General features: G+C 39.3%; 1 protein-coding gene across 5 annotated transcripts; it reads left to right on the top strand.

Annotated features, from left to right (window-relative positions):
• Window positions 1-358: 358 nt before the first annotated feature.
• LOC121735347 (tudor and KH domain-containing protein homolog) lies at window positions 359-22,728 on the top strand. 5 transcript variants are annotated; one of them, XM_042126142.1, is made up of 15 exons: window positions 359-469; window positions 875-1,063; window positions 4,702-4,842; window positions 5,058-5,135; window positions 7,642-7,802; window positions 9,493-9,613; window positions 10,949-11,106; window positions 12,887-13,000; window positions 13,667-13,765; window positions 14,599-14,712; window positions 15,300-15,414; window positions 20,413-20,524; window positions 21,263-21,299; window positions 21,557-21,608; window positions 21,940-22,728. In XM_042126142.1, the coding sequence occupies exons 2-15, from the start codon at window positions 880-882 to the stop codon at window positions 22,197-22,199; spliced, it is 1,746 nt and encodes a 581-aa protein (XP_041982076.1). In that variant the 5' UTR covers window positions 359-469; window positions 875-879; the 3' UTR covers window positions 22,200-22,728. The 5 variants fall into 5 exon arrangements, with proteins under 5 accessions (XP_041982076.1, XP_041982078.1, XP_041982075.1 ...); XM_042126144.1 differs by lacking the exon at window positions 5,058-5,135 and having other exon boundaries at window positions 4,702-4,920; window positions 9,493-9,589; XM_042126141.1 differs by lacking the exon at window positions 5,058-5,135 and having other exon boundaries at window positions 4,702-4,920.
• The last annotated feature ends 1,230 nt before the right edge of the window (window positions 22,729-23,958 follow it).

The raw sequence follows: 23,958 nt of genomic DNA, 5'->3' as shown, positions 1-23,958 counted from the left end.
AGATTGATTTGAAAAGGATGACACTACGATGTTGCCACTTTTTAATTTCTTCACTTTTTTTGACAGACTACCTATAACTTGATACGCTTTTTACTCATATACACCGATACAAGGCTCTCTCCTATAGTCTATAATACGATAAGATAGGTTTAATCTAATAAAAAATTGCAATATAAAATGTGTATTTTTACTTTTCATACTTTAAAACAACAGTAAATAAGTTTTCTTAGTAGTAAAAAATGCCCAAAGACTTATTACTGTCTTTGGGCATTTTTTACTACAGGCTTTGGCACGTTTTGGCAGTTTTTTGACCAAAGTATGGCAGGATCCGTAATTTAAATATGGTCACCCTGTCCGCGATACGAAATCCTAATTTTAGAAAAACTTATATTTCGAAAGATATTTAGATATGTTATATATTTCTTTTTAACTACTAGATATACCGTTGAATCTTGGTGTGAATAACGGGGTTAGTTCAGTAATTTTTGCGTAAATTTATTGTAAAAAGGTGTCATATTACTATCCCTGAACTATGAGTGTGAACTGTGAAGTAACTTTTCTTCCAATATTATGTCATAGCCGCTAATAGGCTTGAAAGATGAAATTTGTTTAGTGTTTATGTTACAAATTCATATTATTAACTCACACACTTTGCACCGAGAGATGGGGAAATACTAATGAAATTCATTACAATAACTCACAGGATTTAAATGCGAACTTTAACATTTGAGCATTTAACGTAGTCTTTTCATAACGTTTTCAAGAATTACTCTTTTACTTACACTTTGGATTAGCTTAAAAAAACTCTTCACACTAGGATATAAGATAAGAATATTTTATTAAATAGCTAATGTTAAAACTCTTCATGTTTTAGATACCATGGCATTGAATACTAAATTGATGGTTCCTCTTGCTTTGGGCTTTTCTCTGGTGACTGTAACAGCGTTTGTTGTATATTATGTATTCAAAGAAGATAAGAACGAGAAGGAGAAAAATGTGAAAACCACAAAATTCCATATGATTGAAGTCGAGGTACCCAAAAGTATTGTGCCAGCTCTTATAGGTATGTAATATATTAAAAATAAGTTTTTTTTTAATCTAAGGGCCTGTTTTACCAATTACTGATAAGTGCGGGGCTATCCAAAACTTATTTAACAGGTCCTCCATACATTATCTGTCATGTTGTGGATATGGCACTTATCAGGAAGTGGTGAAACTGCCCCTTAGAGTAATTTATATCTAATTTGGACAATAATTATGTTTTATAAAAATGGATACTTGGGCTAAGGTTTACAAACCTACCCTAATTTTTTTTGGTGGTCACATGGGTTAAGAAAGGATGTTTTTGGTGAAATATACCTCCCCGTACCACTTTCACCCCTGGAATACCCCCGCGTTTAGGAGAAATTCGCATTTGAAATTTTCGTCATCTTGAGATAAGGTATTGTTTTCTGGTGTTTACGTGATACTTACTTACTAACTTAGTGTTTTCAAGGCATTATAAGGCTGTGATGAGTGGGGGACCATAATTTATCATTCCAAAAGTATTGCATAAGAACAGTATATTATTATAATTATTCTCTATTTCTAATAGCAATGCTGACGACTTGGTTGGGTTAGCGTTAGGTTAGATAGTGGTTAATTTTTTGTGAACCACCCAGAAATAGCAGCAGCATTATAATTTTTGAACCAAAATTATAAGCTGACGGAGTTTATAATTTTTGGAGTATGTAAACCTTTACCGAACCTTGTTCTATATCCATACTATATTAGTAATGAAAATTAAAATGCAAAGATCTGTCTGTCCTTTACCTCACCACACCAAAAAAAACACTAATTTAGACCATCTCCTAAAACCTATATTGTCAAAGTTTATGGAAAGTGCCTAAAAATTTAAAAGTGATATAATATTTATTTTCTAACAAGATGAAAAATATTTTCATTTAGCCTGATGTTGTAATCACTTGCATATTTATAAATATATTTTATGCTAATGTAAAATTTATGTAAAATCTTATGTATTGTTTGTACTTTGTTGACACTTAATCCCGTGGGTATTTCTAGAAAAAGAATCCTTTAAAAAAACATTAAATAAATGTTCATAAGTATGTTTTTTTTTTTAATTTATTTTTTATGAAATAAGTGGGCAAACATGCAAATGGGTCACCTGATGGAAAGCAACCTCCGTCGCCTATGGACACTTGCAGCATCAGAAGAGCTGCAGGTGCATTGCCGGCCTTTTAAGAGGGAATAGGCGAGGGTAGGGAAGGAAATAGGGGAGGGTAGGGAGGACATTAGGGTAGGGGATTGGGCCTCCAGTAAACTCACTCACTCGGCGAAACACAGCGCAAGCGCTGTTTCACTCCGGTTTTCTGTGAGAACGTGGTATTTCTCCGGTCGAGCCGGCCCTTTCGTGCCGAAGCATGGCTCTCCCACGTGTGTGATATGCTCAGTAGTTATACTTATAGTTTAGGGCTAATACACAATTTTATATAATATGGTACACACTAGCGACCCGCCCCGGCTTCGCACGGGTATAAAATATATTATAGCCTATCTAGCGACCATCGAGCGGTGTTTTCGTCAGTGTAACAACTCTATAATGATGTCATTGCTTATTTAATAGAACATCTCAGGGTTAGACTAGGATTACCTTAACACTTACTACAGCTGTTACTTAATATTAGTGACCTCCAATATCAAATACTTGAATTACAATCATCAATATAATCTGACGACCCCTGTGGCTCAATGGTTGCGGGCGTGGTAGCTCAAGTCGCGGGTTCCAATCCCGCCAATATGATCCAGGAACATCGAAAATATTTCGATGTTCCTGGATCATGAACGTGTATTGGATACTTATGTGTATGATTTTATAAAAACTTAAATATATCATGTATATTGTATACAGTATAGTATTTAAGTATTTAATATATTTTCCGTTGTCTGGTACCCGTAACAGAAGTCCTTCAAGTACTTAGCACAGGGCCAGACTGACGTGGGGTGAAGCATCCATAGATATTATTATAATCATCATTCTAATTTCTACAGTCTGTAGTAGATCATAATATATAGGAATCAATATTGTAAAAAGAAGTTTTAATATTAGTGTGTACTAGCTGTTGCCCGCGACTTCGTCCGTGTCAGCAAATTGTGATAACAAAGATAATAAAAATGAGATTTTTTTCCCCTTTTTAATGTTCCTTACCTAAATAGCGAAAATGGGAACTTATTACAAAGACTTTGAAGCCTGTCTGTCTGTGCGTCTCCAGGCTGTATCTAAAGAACTGCGCTAGCTTCCTTCTCCTTTTCGGAAGTCGGTTAAAAAGTAGCTTAAGTTATTCCTTACTACATCAGCTATCTGCCAAAAAAAGTCCCGTCAAAATAGCTCCAGCCATTTCAGAGATTAGCAGGAACAAACAGACAGACATACAGACAAAAATTGTAAAAAATGTTGTTTTGGTGTATGTAGCGTATAAATATTCATATGCATATAGTAAAAAACAGTTCTTTCAATATTACAAACAGACACTCCAATTTTATTTATATGTAGGTATAGATTTGAAAAAAAAAAATTCTGGCTTGTGAAATGTTACTTGTAAGTACTTATTTTTAATTGAATGCCTTGAGAAATACTTGTCATAATGGCAAGTAATTATTTAATTGTACTGGTGTGGGAAACTTCGCCATACGAGAAATTGCAGCATATATTTTTTTTTTTTTTTTTTTAATGATATGAGGGGGCAAACGAGCAAACGGGTCACCTGATGGAAAGCAACTTCCGTCGCCCATGGACACTCGCAGCATCAGAGAGCTGCAGGTGCGTTGCCGGCCTTTTAATAGGGAATAGGGTAATAGGGGAGGGTAGGGAAGGGAAAGGAATTGGGGAGGGTATGGAAGGGAATAGGGTAGGGGATTGGGCATCCGGTAAACTCACTCACTCGGCGAAACACAGCGCAAGCGCTGTTTCACGCCGGTTTTCTGTGAGGACGTGGTATTTCTCCGGTCGAGCCGGCCCATTCGTGCCGAAGCATGGCTCTCCCACGTACAAATTAAGCACCTTAGAGTAAATAAAAGATGATCATGTGAATATAAATACTTAACACGATTTTGATAAAATTTTTCATTGTCCCTAGACACCAAGTATCTGCATTCTGCATACTTTTATAGGATAATTATGTTTTTGTTGCGCCAAATGTGCGGTTCCCGCGCGATAATCGAACTGTGGCGCAAAGGAGTTGCGGCTGTTATATTCTGGTGAATAATATTGTTGCCACTAAACCTATGTCGAAATAAAATACGCAACTATATGTGTTGGGGAGGTTACTGTGACACCTCACGATCTTTAGATAATAATAATCTATGGACGCTTCACACTACGTCAGCCCGGCGCGGATCCGTGCTAAGTACCTGAAGGACTTGTGTTACGGGTACCAGACAACGGGAATATATTTAATACTTTTATACTATACATATATTTAAGATTTTTATTAAATTATACATAATTATATTTAATACACATCCAAGATCCAGGGACTGATCTGAAGGTTGTCTGGCAGAAACTCCTCTAGCAGTACGACTGCCTATTTGTACATGATTGTCCTTATGTTTTAAAATTTAAAGTTAGTTTAGTTTGAATTATACAAAATATAAATAAAGAATTCTTAACCTACAACGATCATCAACCTATCTTATTTTCAGGGCGCAATGGCTCCAACATAAAGCAAATCGAGCAGAAGTCCGGCGCCATGATACATTTCAAGAAGTTTAGCGACAAAGAGTATGATGTGTGTGTAATACGAGGCAAGAGTAGTACCGCCCAAGTAGCTGAGACCCTAGTACATGACTTCATAAGTCAGCAGCCTGCAATACTGGAAGATAGCTTCTCTGTACCAGTGTGGGCTGTGGGGAGGATTATTGGTGAGTTTATGTTGAGACCCTAGTACATGACTTCATAAGTCAGCAGCCAGCGATTCTGAAGGACAGCTTATCTGTACCAGCGCGCAGCGTGGGCTGTGAGCAGGATTATTGGTGAGTTGACGCTGAGACCCTACTACATGACTTCATAAGTCAGCAGCCTGCGATACTGGAAGATAGCTTCTCTGTACCAGTGTGGGCTGTGGGAAGGATTATTGGTGAGTTTATGTTGCGACCCTAGTACATGACTTCATAAGTCAGCAGCCTGCGATACTGGAAGATAGTTTCTCTGTACCAGTGTGGGCTGTGGGGAGGATTATTGGTGAGTTTATGTTGCGACCCTAGTACATGACTTCATAAGTCAGCAGCCTGCAATGCTGGAAGATAGCTTCTCTGTACCAGTGTGGGCTGTGGGGAGGATTATTGGTGAGTTTATGTTGCGACCCTAGTACATGACTTCATAAGTCAGCAGCCTGCAATGCTGGAAGATAGCTTCTCTGTACCAGTGTGGGCTGTGGGGAGGATTATTGGTGAGTTTATGTTGCGGCCCTAGTACATGACTTCATAAGTCAGTAGCCAGCAATATTGGAAGATAGCTTTACTGTACCAGTGTGGGCTGTGGGCAGCATTATTGCTAACTTCTATGTACCACCGAAGAAATTGTTTCATAGGTAGATGGCGAACCTACTTCATTTGGTTGGGTTATGTTAATCAAATATTAGTGCTGAGTGCTGACTGTCGGCCGGTTTTTTCCCCAAAAAGGGATTCATATGAGATAAAGAAGCGGCCAAAGCTAGAACTTACACGTTTAAATTAACATGCAATAAATGTAAAAATTGGTGTAAGCTTGGCTTCTATACTTAGGTAGGTACATAATAGTAGTTTCAATATAATATAGCAGCAAAACTCTTGTCGATATTTTTAACCCAAACACAGCATCTGCAAGAGATAATCTCTAATATTGGATCATTTATGATTCACCATATGTAGTACATGATGTCACTTGCTACGTAATTCGAATGATTGTTATGTAAACAATGACAGAGTCCCAATAGCAGTATAGCCGAATAGAATCGCAGATTCATATTATCGTCTATCGAACGCTTTTCCATACGTTTTTATCGGCAATTCTATAAAGAAACGATAAAGAAAGCGTATTGGCCAAATGGCCGGAATTGGCTTGTACGCTATAGAGTTTGTGAAGCTGGGCTCTGAATTCCAGCGTACTCTTCCATAAATGAATATCTAGATTTAATTGAAACCTTCAATCTATACTAATATTATAAAGTGGAAGAGTTTGTTTGTTTGTTTGTTTGAACGCGCTAATCTCAGGAACTACTGGTCTGATTTGAAAAATTATTTCAGTGTTAAATAGCCCATTTATCGAGGAAGGCTATCTATACTAATATTATAAAGCGGAAGAGTTTGTTTGTTTGTTTGAACGCGCTAATCTCAGGAACTACTGGTCTGATTTGAAAAATTATTTTAGTGTTAAATAGCCCATTTATCGAGGAAGGCTATAGGCTATATTTTATCACGCTAAGACTAATAGGAGCGAAGAAATAGAGGAAAATGTGGAAAAATCTATACTAATATTATAAAGCGGAAGAGTTTGTTTGTTTGAACGCGCTAATCTCAGGAACTACTGGTCGGACTTGAAAAATTCTTTCAGTGTTAGATAGCCCATTTATCGACGAAGGCTATAAGCTGTATTTTATCACGCTAAGACTAATAAGAGTGAAGAAATAGAGGAAAATGTGGAAAAAACTGGGGGAAATTATTTGAAAGAGCTTATTTGAACGCGCTAATCTCAGGAACTACTGGCCCGATTTGAAAAATTCTTTCATTGTTAGATAGCTTATTTATCAAGAAAAGCTATAGGCTATATTTTATCACGCTAAGACTAATAAGAGCGAAGAAATAGAAGAAAATGTGGGAAGAACAGGGGAAATTATATGAAATTGCTTATTAACTTAAGAACTACTGGAGCAATTTTTATGTCATTTGGCAAACATGAAGAATAGAAACGACATAGGCTATTTTTTTGCGGAAAAATGTACGGTTGCGTAAAATTCCTAAATATAATAAAATCGTAGGAAGGTCAATTCTGTACATTGAATATTTTTGTACAATAATACTTGGGACGTGGTCTACTATGCTAACGCGGACGAAGTCGCGGGCAGCAGCTAGTAAATAATACTTGGGATGTGATCTACTATGCTAACGCGGACGAAGTCGCGGGCAACAGCTAGTATTAAATATTCCCTTCAGTAACATAATATTTTAAAAAGTTACCCCTGACATCAATAATCCAAGTCTTAGATGATAGTTAGAAATGTTGTTTGCTATACGGAGAGTTATTTTTGGCAGACATTGATCTTGACTTTATTTATTCTATGGGTGGCAATTATTGTAGTTTATATCTTAAGATTTACTCTTGACTATTCTTAATTATTTTACCCTGGGAAGGCCTCTATGGCGACGACATAACGATGCATCTTAAAGACCCTGAGGGGTACTATCAGAGAAGTTGATTCCTAGGCAGATGGGGTACCTACGTAGTTTGGTCGCCTTATGTCAAACCCATCGGACAGATCACAATAATTAACATTGAATTGACATGATCCGACCAAATGACGTTGGTCTGTTAACTGCCTAGGAATCAATTTCCTCAATGGTACATCCAATTGATTATATTTATATTTTTCGTTTTTTTTTACCCAGGCACCGGTGGCGAGAACATAAACAACATAAGTCACACGAGCGGCGCGCGCGTGCGGGTGGAGGGGCAGCGCGGCGCGGCGGGGGAAGGGGCACTGCGGCTCGTCACCGTGCGCGGTACTGCCGAGCAGATCGCGCGAGCCAGGGGGATGGTTGACACCTGCGTGAGTATAGTGATGATGATGATATACGAGGTGTACAAGTGATGATCCTTTAGGGTGTGTAAATGTGATGATGATAACGTGCTAAGTGCTAATACTTTAGGGCGTGTAAATGTGATGATGATAAAGTGCTAAGTGCTAATACTTTAGGGCGTGTAAATGTGATGATGATAACGAAGCTAAGTGATAATACTTTAGGATGTGTTCTGTTGATGTGTCTATTATAATCTAGGGGGATGGTTGCCACCTGCGTGAGTATAGTGGTTTAAGGCTGCCTTTCCACCAGAGCTGAGCGGAGCTGCGTTGCGAGGAATGTGTTTTTGAAAACCAATAGAATCGCTTCATTGACATGACTTTGCCATGACATAAGGTGATCGCACATTTATTAGCACGCACGCGCCGGTCGCGCCGTTTTTAAGAATTCGTTGTATGAAATGATGTGGAACCTCGCACATTCGTCCGCACCGTACGCGCCGCATTTCGTGTATAACGCGGTGAATTCGACGCGTACGGTGCTGACTGCTGACGAATGTGCGATCAGCTGGCTATTTTATCTCGGAGTGTCTACGAAAGTGGTCTTTAACTCGTTGACATAACGACATATAAGAGGGAAAATAAAATATGTTAACGTCTTGTAAATGTGTCAAGTGCAAGATTTTGTCTATACGCGCCAGCTGGACGGCGCGGTGGTTAAACTTATCAGAATGTTATTTTTGTATGATTATATATATTTAACAGATTCTATCTAGTCCATAATATTAATAATAATATTATAAATGCGAAAGTGTGTATGTCTGTCTGTTACCCATATTATGTTACATCTTCACGCCCAAACCACTGAACCGATTTTGCTGAAATTTGATATCGAGATACTTTGCGTCCCGGGAAGATGTACGGTTCCCGCACGATAGACAAAATTTGACGCAATGGAGTTGCGGGCGCCTAGTGCTTCATAACTTGTAGTGCACCGTGCACGCAATAAACTCCGCTTTTCCAGATTTTACTATACAAAGAAAAACGTGTGCTTTACGAAGAATTCTAAAACCCACTCACTAATAAAATATTTGAGCACTGCGTAGTTATACAATGTTGTGTCACCTAATTTACATTAGAGTCACTTGGTAGACAAGGACAAAACATTGTGCTATAACTATTTTAATAAGTATGGGGGATAGTCTATCACGAAAGATATTATTCTGGGGTGTAAGTAGAGAAATGCCTGGGAAAATTAGTAATTTAAGAGCGTACAATATGAGGGTGCGTTTCTACCGGAGCTGAGCTAAGCTGCGTTTCGAGAGATGTGTTTTTGAGAAATGATAAAATCGCTCAGGGCAAGGATAGTATTGGATCTTAAAAAAAATACATTACTCGCAGCTTAACTCAGCTTCGGTGGAAACGCGGCCTTAATCTATAATTCAGCCTTTTGCAAAGTGGGCGATAACGCCCCCTTGTGGGCGCTGAAGGTGTAAAGGGAACGCAGAAAAAATTGGGGACGTTGTGTAGAGACTTGTGGGGTGATTTATTTCATCTGGATGTATTTTAAATCGAAACAAAGGGGTTGCTAAAACATAATTTGTTCTCGAAGTGGGAAGTAGACAAAATAAGTTTGGGAACCCATAGATGGGAAAATGCCCTGGCACTTTGGGTATCAATGGTCATAGTTTATTAATCTATTACCCATCTCCATCATCAGGTGGAGCAGGAGAAATGCCGTCGCGAGATCGAGGCGGCGAAGCGGAGCCCGCGCGGGCCGCAGCCTTCGCCGCCGCCCGACACGGACACACAGACAGGTTCGCGCACGCATGTCAACCGCGGTAAGCTAACAGCATGACGCGTTGTATCTGTTCTCTTCTGTTCTGTTAGATCTTCTCTTCTCTTCTAGTTTTGTAAGTAAGATTAATAGAGACCACACTTACCGACACGACGCGACGCGACACTTCACTGTGACTTTCCGACCTTTGCCGCGGTTAACCGCGACCGACGACAATGCATCTTTCTGACATATGCTATAGGTATAATTTTGTACTGACATTTGTGTTGCGACCATGCTACCGCCGCTATTGTGTAAAAGCTAGTCGGGTAGAATAAAATGAAACCTATAGCCTTTGTCATAAAGTGGCATTTTATTTAAAATTTTGTCGGTCGCGGCTAGCCGCGTCAAAGATCGGAAAGTCACTTTGAGCGACATTACACGGTAGCGACGTGACGCGACACTTCACTTTCCATAGCATTGACATTTTGTGCCGCGTCGTTGCCGCGTAGTACAGCTTAGCTTGTACGATTTTATACAAAGAATATTTGGCCGTGTCGCGTGACGTCGCTCTGCTGCAGCGTAATGTCGCTTAATGCTGTCTCGCTATAAGGGAGTAAGAATCGTCCATGGGTAAGCATAGGCACGCTAGGTACGCTGCTTGGGGATTGGGGATTGGGGAATAGGTTACATTCTGTATTTTTTGTCTTTTTGTGTTTGGTTTTGAGCATGGTATTAATGGTAATAATGTTGGTATGCCGTATGTGTTCTTTTTATTATTTTTATTTTCAGGCAACAGCAACCTAAAAGTAGTAGACAAATAACTTGTGTTTTATATTAAGTAGTTAGTGTATAACTTTTGAGTATTGAACAATACCTAAATAAACGTACATTATATTACATTAGGGAGATCGCAGACGGCACACTTTTTGTGGCACGGCCATGCAAACTGCATATGAGCCGCAGACTCGATCACACAAACAGTGTGCCGTCTGCGATCTCCCTTATTTTTACAATTTTGAAAATTTGCGGTAATTTTTATTTTTACCCCTAAAATAAATAAAAAAGATACTTTTTGGCGGTTCCGTCTCACAACCGTTTTCCACCAACTAGTTCAGACTAGTTCTTAATGTCTTCGATAAAATATTTTACTGGTTCCGTTTAGCACAGCGTTTTCTACAATATCTAGTATATTGTGGAAAACGTGTCTCGCAGAATCAGCGGGATATTTCGCTGGTTCTCTCTTGTAACGGAAATTATATATAGCTGGTCCCGTCTAGCGTAACGTTATCATATCCTCATATTTTGCACTATCTTGTTCTCTCTCTCAGAGCCACCTGAATTTTCTGCTGGTTTCGTCTCACATACTTACCGTTATTTAACTGGTCCTCTCGCACAGAGTCGGCGGGGTCGTCGATCGAGGTGTACGTGTCGGCGGTGTCGTCGCCGTCGCGGTTCTGGGTGCAGCTGGCGGGCGCGCAGGTCGCCCAGCTCGATGACCTGGTCGACCACATGACGCAGTACTACGGCAGCAGGGAGAGAAGGGAGGCGCATAAGGTAATACTGGCGTACTAACTGTCAACCTTAACTTACCCAACGCCTCCGTGGTCCAGTGGTTTAGAGCGTGGCTCTTGACTCAGAGGTCGTGGGCTCGATTCCTGCGTTGGAAACCTGTTATTTCCAAGTTTGGTTAGGACAATGCAGGCTGTGATGTGAGATGTCTGACAAGTAAGATGCTCTGGATTGTGAGAGTAAAGGGTGAGTAATTGAGTATATACATGTATATATATATATATATATATATATATATATATATATATATATATATATATATATATATATAGACCATAGAACTCTCGCTCTTGTGTACTGAGCACACACTGGGGCACTATAAAATAACTCCTGCGTAAATGGCCTGGTCTCAATGAAACCGGCCACCGTATCATCTAGAAAACTACGAAGGCAAAATGAAAAGGGAAGGTGAAATGCAAATGCACAATATATTCGTAGGCGGGGCAAATTGTGAGCGGGGACTGTGCGCATACTTGTACACTATGGGTAGATCAGTTTGGTAAATCATCAAAATTTTATTATTGATGAACAATAGTGTCATCATCGGTAGGTGATGTGCGCATGCGCCGATTGCGCCTCCAGTTTTGCCTAGCGATCTTTAATTATTATGCGTGGCCTACAAAGACGGACAGTCTTACACGGCAAAGCTTCAAGAGTTCCATAAAGTGAATTACGTTAATTCTACTGATGATGATAGTGAACAATAACATGTTTTCGATGCGGCGATTAATAAATATCCAGCTTTTAGCGAAAACGCTATTGATACAGTTCTGGCTACACTCCAAATAATAAATTAGATCGATTCAATCAATGTTATCTGCGTTAGTGTTACAGTGGCCTCAGTGCTTTAATAGTTTTTGTAATAGATGGATAAATAATAGTCCGGGAGGACTCTTAGTTTGTTTTATAATGTCTTTGGGTGTATTGATTGAAAGAATAATATATCTTTTCGCATACTATTTTTAAAGTTTTTCAAGTTCAAACATATTGTGATCCAAAATAACCGTAACACTGAAATCTTATTTTATGCTTAAGAAATAAGAATCTTTGTCATAATCTGCAAATAAACCCATGGGCGTATATAAGGGGGGTGTCCTGGGGGTCCGGACCCCCCCCCCCTCGTTACTATCCATCTTACTTGTCAAATTTCGACAATAATAATATACCTCGCCGATTAAAATCGGTGCGGTACATGTATAAAAAAAAATTTGATTTCCTAAACACGTTGCCTATTTGCTGCTGCGGAACCCTTCATGGGCGATTCCAACTCGCACTTGGCCGCTTTTTTACGTTAGGGACCCCCCCACTTATCAAAGCTATATATACGCCCGTGACTAAACCTATTAATTTTTGGCAGTTTATCCATCCATACTTTACTAATATTATAAATGAGAAAGTGTGTCTGTCGGTCTGTTGCCTCTTCACGCCCAAACCGCTCAACCGATTTTGCTGAAATTTGATATATTTGAGATGTTTTGAGTCCCGGAAAAGGACATATAATGATACTTTTTATTCCAGAAAAATGTACGGTTCCCGCGCGGGAACCGTTCATTTTTCTGGAATAAAAAGTATCATTTATTCCAGAAAAATGTACGGTTCCGGCGCGGGAACCGAACCGTCCCGGAGTTGCGGGCACTAACTAGTCCATAATATAAGGATTAATAGCTTAATGTGTTGCTAAGCGCTAACCTCGAGAACAGCTGAACCGATTTCACTATTTTTATTTGTTGTTTACTAATACATTATTTCACTCTGTATATTTCAGCTGTCCCACGTGAGCGTCGGTCAAGTGGTAGCGGCGGTGTTCCGACACGACGGGCGGTGGTACCGCGCCCGCGTGCACGACATACGTCCCAACGAGTTCGACGCCACGCAGCAGGTACGCACGCACGCACTCAGACGCGCACGCACGCCTGTATAGTACCTACTACAAAAATACCGAAGCGTATACGCACAAACGCATTCATGCACGTAAGTACGTACTCATACACGTAGAAGAACAGATACAACGTGCTCGCTAATTTACTATCAGAGAAATTGATCCAAAGTGGGTTTGTGTCAAACTCAGCTGGCATAATATCAGGGCTACTTTTGAATTGAAATGACCAAATGACGTAGGCCGGTAGACGGTAACAGCTAATTTCTTCGATGGCATTATGCACGTACGCACACATGCACGTAGAAAAGCTATTATAATACATGTTCGCTAATGTACTATCTGAGAAATTGATGCATAGGCAGATTGCGGAACTACGTTATTTGGTCGGGTTGTGTCACGTCAATGTTAGTCGTGTATTTATTGGCTGGACTGCTCATAACGCGATCAAATTGTGAGGGTCCTTAATCTATTAAGGAATTTCTCTAATAGTACACGCTATTTAAACTTTGCGTATACGCACAAACGCATACACGCACTCACACGTCGTTAAATCAAATACGTATAATGGATTGGCGTTATGTAGACGCAAAAAACGTTCACGGACGCTTCATACACATATGAAATAACGTTTTATCAGTATGATAATAAGAGCTATTTTGCTTTCAGGTGGCAGACGTGTTCTTCGTGGACTACGGCGACAGCGAGTACGTGGCGACACACGAGCTGTGCGAGCTGCGTGCTGACCTGCTGAGACTGAGATTCCAGGTACGTTTGTTACTATAATAATTATAAAATCTATAATTTTATAATAATTTAAACGTAATTATGTCTCTCTTTTAGTCCGTTTCTTTGAAACTCTTTACGCTTAAATTTTAACTTTAGACTTTAAACTAAAAAGATTAGTACATATTTAGTATGTATGTCAGAGAAGTTGATTCCTAGGCAGATGGCGGACCTAAGTAATTTGGTCGCGTTAAGTCAAACCCAGCTGACCGATCACAGCTAATATTGAGTTGACATAAGCCGACCACATGACGTAGGTCCGTCAACTGCCTAGGAATCAATTTCCTCAATGGTACATACTCAGAGTCCCATAAAAAGACACATGGAATTGTTCTTATCCCGGAATAATGTACGTTTATCGCGTGAGGACTCGGTTTAACAAAGTTGCGGTTTATTTATTGGCGATGTAAAAATGCGACAAAGTAGGAACTTGTCTAAGAACGACACTGACAGTTTTCAATAGACGTCATGAAATTATCCATTAGTCTATCTCATGGGTTACCAAATTTATTTTGTCAACTGCCCACTTTGAGAAAAAAACGTGTTTTAACGCCCCCCATTGTTTCAATTTAAAACGCATCCAGATAAAATGAATTTACAAATCACACCCCCAAGCCTCTACACAAACGCCCCCAACTTTTTTTCTGGGTCCCACACCGCCCCCCTTTAGACCTTCAGCGCCCACTTTGGGAAAGGCTGGTCTATCTGGTGAAAGTCATACAAAAGTTTAGACACTCTGTATTGCATCCGAACTTATTATTGGCCTGTCGATGATGATGATGATGTTGACTGATTGATTGATGATTGTATTTCAGGCGATGGAGTGTTTCCTGGCGGGCGTGAAGCCGGTGGGCGCGGAGACCAGCCCCGCGCAGCCCTGGCCCAAGTGGCACCCGCAGGCCATCGAGCGGTTTGAGGAGCTCACACAGGTGATGATGACTACTCAGTACTCACTGACCTCTATTATCCAAGTAAATTGGACTTATGATACCATTTGCAATGACAGATATTTTTTGTGCCTATTTGAGTGAAGAGAACTAAATCTGACTTAAAAATGACGTTAGAAAGTCGCCAAATTGGCGCTGATAGCAGTAGTGGGAGTACTTGAAACTAACACTAATTTTTAAACCAATATAACTAATTATAAACGATTAAGCGGCCATTTGCAAGTTACGTCAGGTCAGTGACCTTGCTCCTGACTAGAACTAGCGCCGCTAGTTACGTTGCCGATCCGGCACCAGCCGGTCCAACCAAATGACGTAGGTCCGCTAGTCTAGCGGACCTACGTTATTTGGTTGGGCTATGTCTAATCAATGTCGTCGTGGACTTGACAAAATGCGACTGAATTTCGTTGCTCCGACATCATATCTATAATTTTAAAACTATGCGTTTTGACGAAACGCCGCCGTCGCGACGAGTTGAGAAACGTCGTTACTGTGGCCGCGAGGCCTAGAGTCGGAGGACGACCTTAGACTCTTGAGGCTGAAGCCATGCTCACTTACTTTTTTGTGACTAGGTGGCACGATGGAAGGCGTTAGTGTCGAAGACTCGCTCGTACCGGCGCGCCGCGACCGCGCCCGGCGGCGGCGAGCACGAGATCCCCGGCATCGAGCTGTACGACGTCACCGACGGTCAGTATACCGCGCCGCACGAGCGTGACGTCACAGGTGCGGGGGGAGGGGCTAGTGTCGCGCACGTGCTCGTACCGGCGTGCCGCGACCGCGCCCGGCGGCGGCGAGTGCGAGATCCCCGGCATCGAGCTGTACGACGTCACCGACGGTCAGTATGCCGCGACGTCACAGGTACGGCGGTGACGTGACGTCACCAAAAAGGTGGTGACGTGATGTCACCAAAAAGGTGGTGACGTGCGAAGAGTGAAGACGTCATGTTAAAGAAAATGTGGACGTGTCAAATAGTTAATAAAACTCTTGCCTTTGATTATGTTATTGTTCCACCGTCTGTTGACTGATTTTCAAAACTCTTTTGTTGCTGTAGTGTTTATATAATATATTATACACTATACAACAACCCGAATTTGGTACAATGCTTAGGTACGAAAGTGGTGATCTAATCATTAAATTCGTGAGATATAGTGGGAACCCTGTTTTTTTTTTGGAACACACAGACGCGTTAACTATTTCTGTATTCAATCTTTATATTTTTTTGTCGGTAGCAGCTAATTTCAGCGTAATTTCTATGTACAATTTACCGCATTATACAATATATATTTTTTTTTATGAAATAAGGGGGCAAACGAGCAAACGGGTCACCTGATGAAAAGCAACTTTTTTTTTATTTTATGAAATAATGGGGCAAACGAGCAAACGGGTCACCTGATGGAAAGCAACTTCCGTCGCCCATGGACACTCGCAGCATCAGAAGAGCTGCAAGTGCGTTGCCGGCCTTTTAAGAGGGAATAGGGTAATAGGGGAGGGTAGGGAAGGGAAGGGAATAGTTGAGGGTAGGGAAGGGAATAGGGTAGGGGTTAGGGTATTGGGCCTCCGGTAAACTCACTCACTCGGCGAAACACAGCGCAAGCGCTGTTTCACGCCGGTTTTCTGTGAGAACGTGGTATTTATCCGGTCGAGCCGGCCCATTCGTGCCGAAGCATGGCTCTCCCACGTATAATTACAAAACATAACCAATGTTCTAAAATTTATTTATGCCTGAGCCCCTGAAGAAACATTGTTTCGATTAGTGAAAAGCGCATGAAAATCCGTGCAGTGGTTTTTGAGTTTACCACGATCAGACATACTGATAGACGGAACTGAGGACTTTGTTTTATAACATACTAGCTGTTGCCCGCGACTTCGTCCGCGTGGACTTCAGTTTATAGCGCGCGATGTCAACAAAATTGGTGTCAAAAGCTTTTATAAAAAAAACCCTGGTACCCCTTAAATCAATACAGCTGTGCAGTGTGCACACAATAAGTATTTCATTTTTTTATATTAAACTTTATACTTTATGCCAAATTTTAAAGCTTATTTAGCCCTCCAATTACACAACTTTACCCATAAACTATTTATCATTGATAGATTTAAGGTTACGTCACTGCAGATAAAGTACTGAGTTATTTAATACCGTAGAATAGATATAACAATCGAAAAAAATCGAAACTTAAAAAGATGATACCACGTCTTATAGAAAGACTTTTGAGCAAGCGTCAGCGCGATGTAGAAGACGCACGGCGCCATCTATTATGAATTGTTGGAACTAACTTAATTTGAACAAATTTACGCATTTTCACCCCCTTACAACCCTTTTTTCCAGTAAAAAAGTAGCCTATGTCCTTTCTCAGGCTTTAGACTATCTGTATACAAAATTTCATTACAATCGGTTCGGAAGTTTTGGCGTTTGGCGTGAAAGCGAGACTGACTGACAGACAGACAGACAGACAGAGATACTTTTGCATTTATAATATTAGTATAGATTATGTGCACACTGCATAGCTGTTTTTGGGTATTTTGATTAATTAAGGGCCGCGCTACACCGGAAGCACTTACCAGGGTATTAAAAAGTTTTTAAATTTGACACAAATTTTGTTGACACCGCGCGCTATAAACTAAAGTCCACGCGGACGAAGTCGCGGGCAACAGCTAGTATTATACATAAAATATGTTTAAGATTTTTGAAATTTTATTTTAATACACATCCAAGACCCAGGAACATTGAAAACTTTTTGTTCCGCCTGCGGGACTCGAACCCAGGACCCCCGGGATGAGCGCTGGCCACGCGCAATGCGAATTCATTTTCATCGATATTTTCATGGAAATAAGATATTTTCCCACATCAAAATGTAGCCTATGTCCTTTCTCAGACTCTAGAATAACTGTATACAAAATTTCATTGCAATCGGTTCAGTAGTTTTGGCGTGAAAGCAAGACAGACAGACAGACAGACAGACAGACAGACAGAGATACTTTCGCATTTATAATATTAGTATGGATAGTATGGATTAGAAATGCAGTAGGAGTTCTACATAAGATAAGATAGATTGATTATTATTATACCAAGTGATAATATTATTAAACATAATATTCTAACGTATTAAAAACTATAAACAAAAACATACTAACTAATAAGTATGATTAGTTCTATGTTACAATAAAGTAAAAAATAAAACGCCATCTGTTGAATCGTATTAGAACTAAAATGTTCATTCCATCGATATATTTCTGGATTTTTTATAATATTATACATAAAATATGTTTAAGATTTTTGAAATTTTATTTTAATACACATCCAAGACCCAGGAACATTGAAAACTTTTTGTTCCGCCTGCGGGACTCGAACCCAGGACCCCCGGGATGAGCGCTGGCCACGCGCAATGCGAATTCATTTTCATCGATATTTTCATGGAAATAAGATATTTTCCCACATCAAAATGTAGCCTATGTCCTTTCTCAGACTCTAGAATAACTGTATACAAAATTTCATTGCAATCGGTTCAGTAGTTTTGGCGTGAAAGCAAGACAGACAGACAGACAGACAGAGATACTTTCGCATTTATAATATTAGTATGGATAGTATGGATTAGAAATGCAGTAGGAGTTCTACATAAGATAAGATAGATTGATTATTATTATACCAAGTGATAATATTATTAAACATAATATTCTAACGTATTAAAAACTATAAACAAAAACATACTAACTAATAAGTATGATTAGTTCTATGTTACAATAAAGTAAAAAATAAAACGCCATCTGTTGAATCGTATTAGAACTAAAATGTTCATTCCATCGATATATTTCTGGATTTTTTATAATATTATACATAAAATATGTTTAAGATTTTTGAAATTTTATTTTAATACACATCCAAGACCCAGGAACATTGAAAACTTTTTGTTCCGCCTGCGGGACTCGAACCCAGGACCCCCGGGATGAGCGCTGGCCACGCGCAATGCGAATTCATTTTCATCGAAATTTTCATGGAAATAAGATATTTTCCCACATTAAAATGTAGCCTATGTCCCTTCTCAGACTCTAGAATAACTGTATACAAAATTTCATTGCAATCGGTTCAGTAGTTTTGGCGTGAAAGCAAGACAGACAGACAGACAGACAGACAGACAGACAGACAGAGATACTTTCGCATTTATAATATTAGTATGGATAAACAAGAAGGAATATTTTGGTAGATTTTTCACACAATTATTAACACTTAATACGGTTCCCTTTTTTCTACCATTAAATATAGCCTATATTCAGCAGAAATAGTGTGGATTAAAAAATATGCATTAATACTTCCATCGTGCATCGGCATCGTGGGTATCGCAGACACAATAGATCTTCAATTGTTATGCTGGCAGCCGGCTGCCGCTATTGGAGATTTATAGTTAAAGAAATTAATTAATTATAATAGCAATCAAAAATAATAGTCATTCAAAACTTATTTTAAAAAGTTCTAAAAATATTACTTTCGTAGTCATAACTTTTAAAGCTTTTTTGAAATTAGGATTATAATAATGAAGCACGATAGTCTATATCAAATCAATAAAGCAGCACCCGGCTGTCGCATAACTATTGAAAATCTATTGTGTCTGCGATTCCCACGATCGAGGTAATATTTACGTGGACTCTCCGGGCGAGTCTGTGGCACTGATAATTAAATCTCTCCCCTACCGCACGCACACCCGCGCATCGCGCCTTGACGCCCAATTCGCAACGTGCAGCAGAAATCGTAATATTTTAATTTCGCCATAACATTAAAACCAAACGTCTAATTTTAATCATTCAAAGACCGAATATTATCTACATTAACTGTACTTAGTGATGAAATAATTTATTTTGATAAGGGTCAATAGCATGATTTAAATAAACGCATTTAAATATAGTCCAAAAAAAATTCTAGATTTTTTAATAAAAAAATGGTTATTGTGCCTCACTCAACATAGATAGGTATAGTGTGTCGCGGACTTTTTTGTAGATATTTAAAAGATCTATAATTACTTAGAACATTTTATGCCTCTATCTTTTATAGTTTAGGCAGCGTACGCAAAATAAGTAACTTTTCTGGTTGATTTTTTAAACCTTGCGTCCGAAAATCCCAAATATCTTACGGAACCTTATATTTTTCCAAAATAAAAATTAGCCTATGTTCAGCAGAAATAATGCAGGATTCCAATGGTAAAAGAATTTTTCAAATCGGTCCAGTAGTTTCGGAGCCTATTCGACTCAAACAAACAAACAAACAAACAAACAAAAAATCAAATCTTTCCTCTTTATAATAGTAGTGTAGATAGTGATTGATATCTAAATACAATTGAGTATTTTATGGTCATATTCTCTTATGTGCCTACTAGCGATTATTAACGGCAAAAGGTCAAATTCAGGCATTTGTTGTATGGGAGACTCCTTCAAATACTTTCTTTATTTTGTTTTTTGTATTTGTTGCTATAGCGGCAATATCTATAGAGCTCGCGGTTCTTGAGATACAGCCTGGAGACGGACAGACAGACGGACTTCGAAGTCTTTGTAATAAGTTCCCATTTTTACTATTTGGGTAAGGAACCCTAAAAAGCTGAAATTTTCTCTCTTTTTCATTATCTTTGTTATCAAATTTTGTTGGGCAACAGCTAGTATCCTATAAAATAAACAGTACCATAAGAGTGTGTTATGTTACAGCGGGCACGGTGGACATCGGCGCGACGTTAGTGGCGGAGGGCTGGGCGGAGGAGAGCGCGGAGCGTCCGCCCCCGCACACCCCGCACTCGTACGGTGACCTTGAGCATAGCAGGTGACTCTCTTATACGCTCGCTGTCTTTCTCACTGCCTATCTTTCTCTTTTTTACACACACACAAACCCTACACTCCTTCGGCGATCTCGAGTACAGTAAATATACATGGAACCACTGATGATACCCACCTGCTTTTTGTACCTATTTGAAGCGGAATCAGCGCCCCTAATGCGGGGGCAGAGAACTAAATCTGACGTAAGTTGCAAATGGCCGCTTAATCGTTATTGGTTGTCATCACTAGTATTAGTTCCAAGTGCTCTCACTACTGCTATCAGCGCCAATATGGCGACTTCCCAACGTTATTTTTACGTCAGATTTAGTTCTCTTTCCCCGCATTGGGGGCGCTGATTCCGCTTCAAATAGGCGTAAAAAATAGCTGTCATTTCCAAGGATATTATAAATCCAGCGTACTTGTATAATGGACGTCAGTGACATGGAACATACAAGTCTTACACGAATATTATACGGCAATCTTGATGTATACGCATTACGCGCACATGCAACATACGCATGCCCGCACTTGCATATACACAACACAGACAAGCAAATATAAAGTGGTGAGACTCATATAAGGTCTTGATTATTAAACGACTGTCTGTTGCTTAACTGTACTTCGTTAATTTAGTTTTTATTTCTCTTGACGGCATAAACATACGTTATAATATTTTTGTGGAGCATCCTTCGTCGAAGCCGACTCCGACTAGCTTGTTTTTGACCATGTCCATTCTGTTTCACAGAGTGCTGGGTATGCTGGAGCCCCGAGCGTCGTCGTTGCCCAAAGACCACAGCCCCGGGACGCCGATCACGCCCGACATCAGCAGTAAGTATTATAAAATTTAACCTGCAGCTCTTCTAATGTTGCGACATGCGAGTGTCCCTGGGCGACGGTAGTTGGTTTCATCAGATGACCAGGTGCCTTACTCCCGAAACTGATATCGATTTCGATTTTCGATTTCAAACGGTTTTTGACACTTGAGACATGCTTTAGACATATAAAATAGCGCTATTTTAGATGTCTAAAGTGTCAAAAACCCAAAGACCACAAAGACAGCCCCGGGACGCCGATCACGCCCGACATCAGCAGTAAGTATTATAAAATTTAACCTGCAGTTCTTCTAATGTTGCGACTTGCGAGTGTCCCTGGGCGACGGTAGTTGGTTTCATCAGATGACCAGGTGCCTTACTCCCGAAACAGATTTCGATTTTCGATTTCAACGGTTTTTGATACTTTAGACATGCTTTAGACATCTAAAATAGCGCTATTTTAGACGTCTAAAGTGTCAAAAACCGTTGAAATCGAAAATCGAAATCGATATCAGTTTCGGGAGTAAGGCCCCAGTTTGCTTGTTTGCCCCCTTATTTTATAATAAAAACAACGGGAGACGCTAATAAAATATATAAAACAATGTTTCAGTGAATCCAGCTCTAGTCTCCAAATCGATGGCATCAGGACTGGACAACGCGGTCGGCCAACTCGTCAAATCCGTCGTCAATTTCGACATCAACTTACCCGACAAGTCTAAACTTAAACTGAACCTTAACGGTTCCAGTGATCTGATAGCGGCCGAAAAAGAACTACCGAAGACCCCAGTAAATGAGCTAAAAGCTAACATGAATAGGATAGACTCACATCATAGCTTAGAGGGCTTGGCGAGAGCACATGATCATAAGTAATATATAAATTAGTTAGATGAGCAACCACTTTGTTAATGTCTACTGTTTTTTTGTAAGTATTGATTATCTCTTTATCTTACCTTAAATTAAAAAACTTATAAGGAATAGGTTATCTATACAATGTTTTTGGTTTTTTTGTCTTTCAAGCGACTTTTCCAAAAACAAAGACATAACTTTGTATAGCATAATTATATGAATTGTAATAGTTTTATTTGACTAACCTCGATAATTTTCATAAAAATCATCGCCTATAATAAATATGGATAAAGAGACGTGTCGGATTCTCGAGACATCAATAAAGTGGTTGTAATGTATAATGTTTGAAGGAAATTATTTTAATCCTTTATCATTGCTGTTGTAAAATAATAAGTTACGAAAGTCATACTTTCTAAATTTTAAATGGTGTCGAGATATGTTTTACTTAGATAACCCAGACACGCTTGATATGCTATATCTCTATGACAAAAAAGAAGCTCATTTTTAAACCAACTTCCAAAAGGAGGAGGTTTCTCAATTCAACCGTACAGTTCGACAAAGCTTTATTTGAACGTGGCGAGAAAAGGAACTAAACGCTTCTATCATAGAAAAACGTCATTTTTGACATGTGTTTGACAGTTCTCTTTTACCAGCAGCGCTCCCGTCAATGTCACCCACGTTCAAATAAAGCCTTGTCGAACTGTATACATATTATGTTTTTTTTAATATTTTGTGCTATAAACAGTACGTAGAAAAACTAGTACATAAAAGAATGTCAAATTCCTCATGAAAAATTGCATAATTTTTATACAATGTATGGAATATACATAGACATTAAATTATGTGTCAGTTGCTGACAGATCCGGTGTACAAATATGAATCTTACTGCCCATTTATAAGAAAGAATATTGGTATACCGGATTATCAGCGCACTTCTTACGTTATCCTATTTTGGTGCTCATAGGCATAATATTATAAAATATTGCTAACTTCCTTTAAGAATTGCCATATCAAATGTCATATATTTAAAATGTAAAACCGCTTATATGTCACACGAGACGCGGAACAGAGGGTCGTCATCATTAACAATTGCTCACCATGTGTGGCGCAGTCCGGACGGATAAGCCAAGTTGCAAAACTGCAGGAACACAAGTTGGCGGCACGCGAAATGCCAGGAACTTCAATTATATTACAAAAAATGGCGGTGTCCAAAGTTGCGGTTTTCAAAATGGCGGATTGACGCAAAATGGTGTACAAGATGGCGTCGATATTACAATAGAATATTATCGACGCCATCTTGTACGCCATTTTGCGCCAATCCGCCATTTTGAAAACCGCAACTTTGGACACCGCCATTTTGTGTTGTCGCTGGAGAGATCTGCTCGAAATGGGTTTTCAATAGTATTGCGGCTTCGGGGATGAAAACTACAAGGCGATACATAAATATTTAAGTGTATTGACGACCTTGGCTCAATGGTTGAGCTTTCAATGTTCCTGGGTCATGGATATCTATTAAATTTGTGTATGATATTATAATAAAAATCCTAAATATAATATGTATAGTACAAAAGTATTAAATATATTTTCGTTGTCTGGTACCCGTAACACAAGTCCTTCAGGTACTTACCACGGGGCCAGACTGAAGTGGTGTGAAGCGTCGATATTATTATTATGTTATGTATATTTTTTATGATTAAGCTCTAAAATATACCCTTTTTCTATATACATTTTCCTACCAAGTTCTTATTTTTTTCTGTGACAGTGTACAGTGTTTTTGTAAAAA

This window comes from Aricia agestis, chromosome 17, assembly GCF_905147365.1.
Source record: "Aricia agestis chromosome 17, ilAriAges1.1, whole genome shotgun sequence".
Classification (NCBI taxonomy): Eukaryota; Metazoa; Arthropoda; class Insecta; order Lepidoptera; family Lycaenidae; genus Aricia; species Aricia agestis.
Note: the sequence above shows the minus strand (reverse complement) of the source record. Positions and strands in the feature narration are given on the sequence as shown.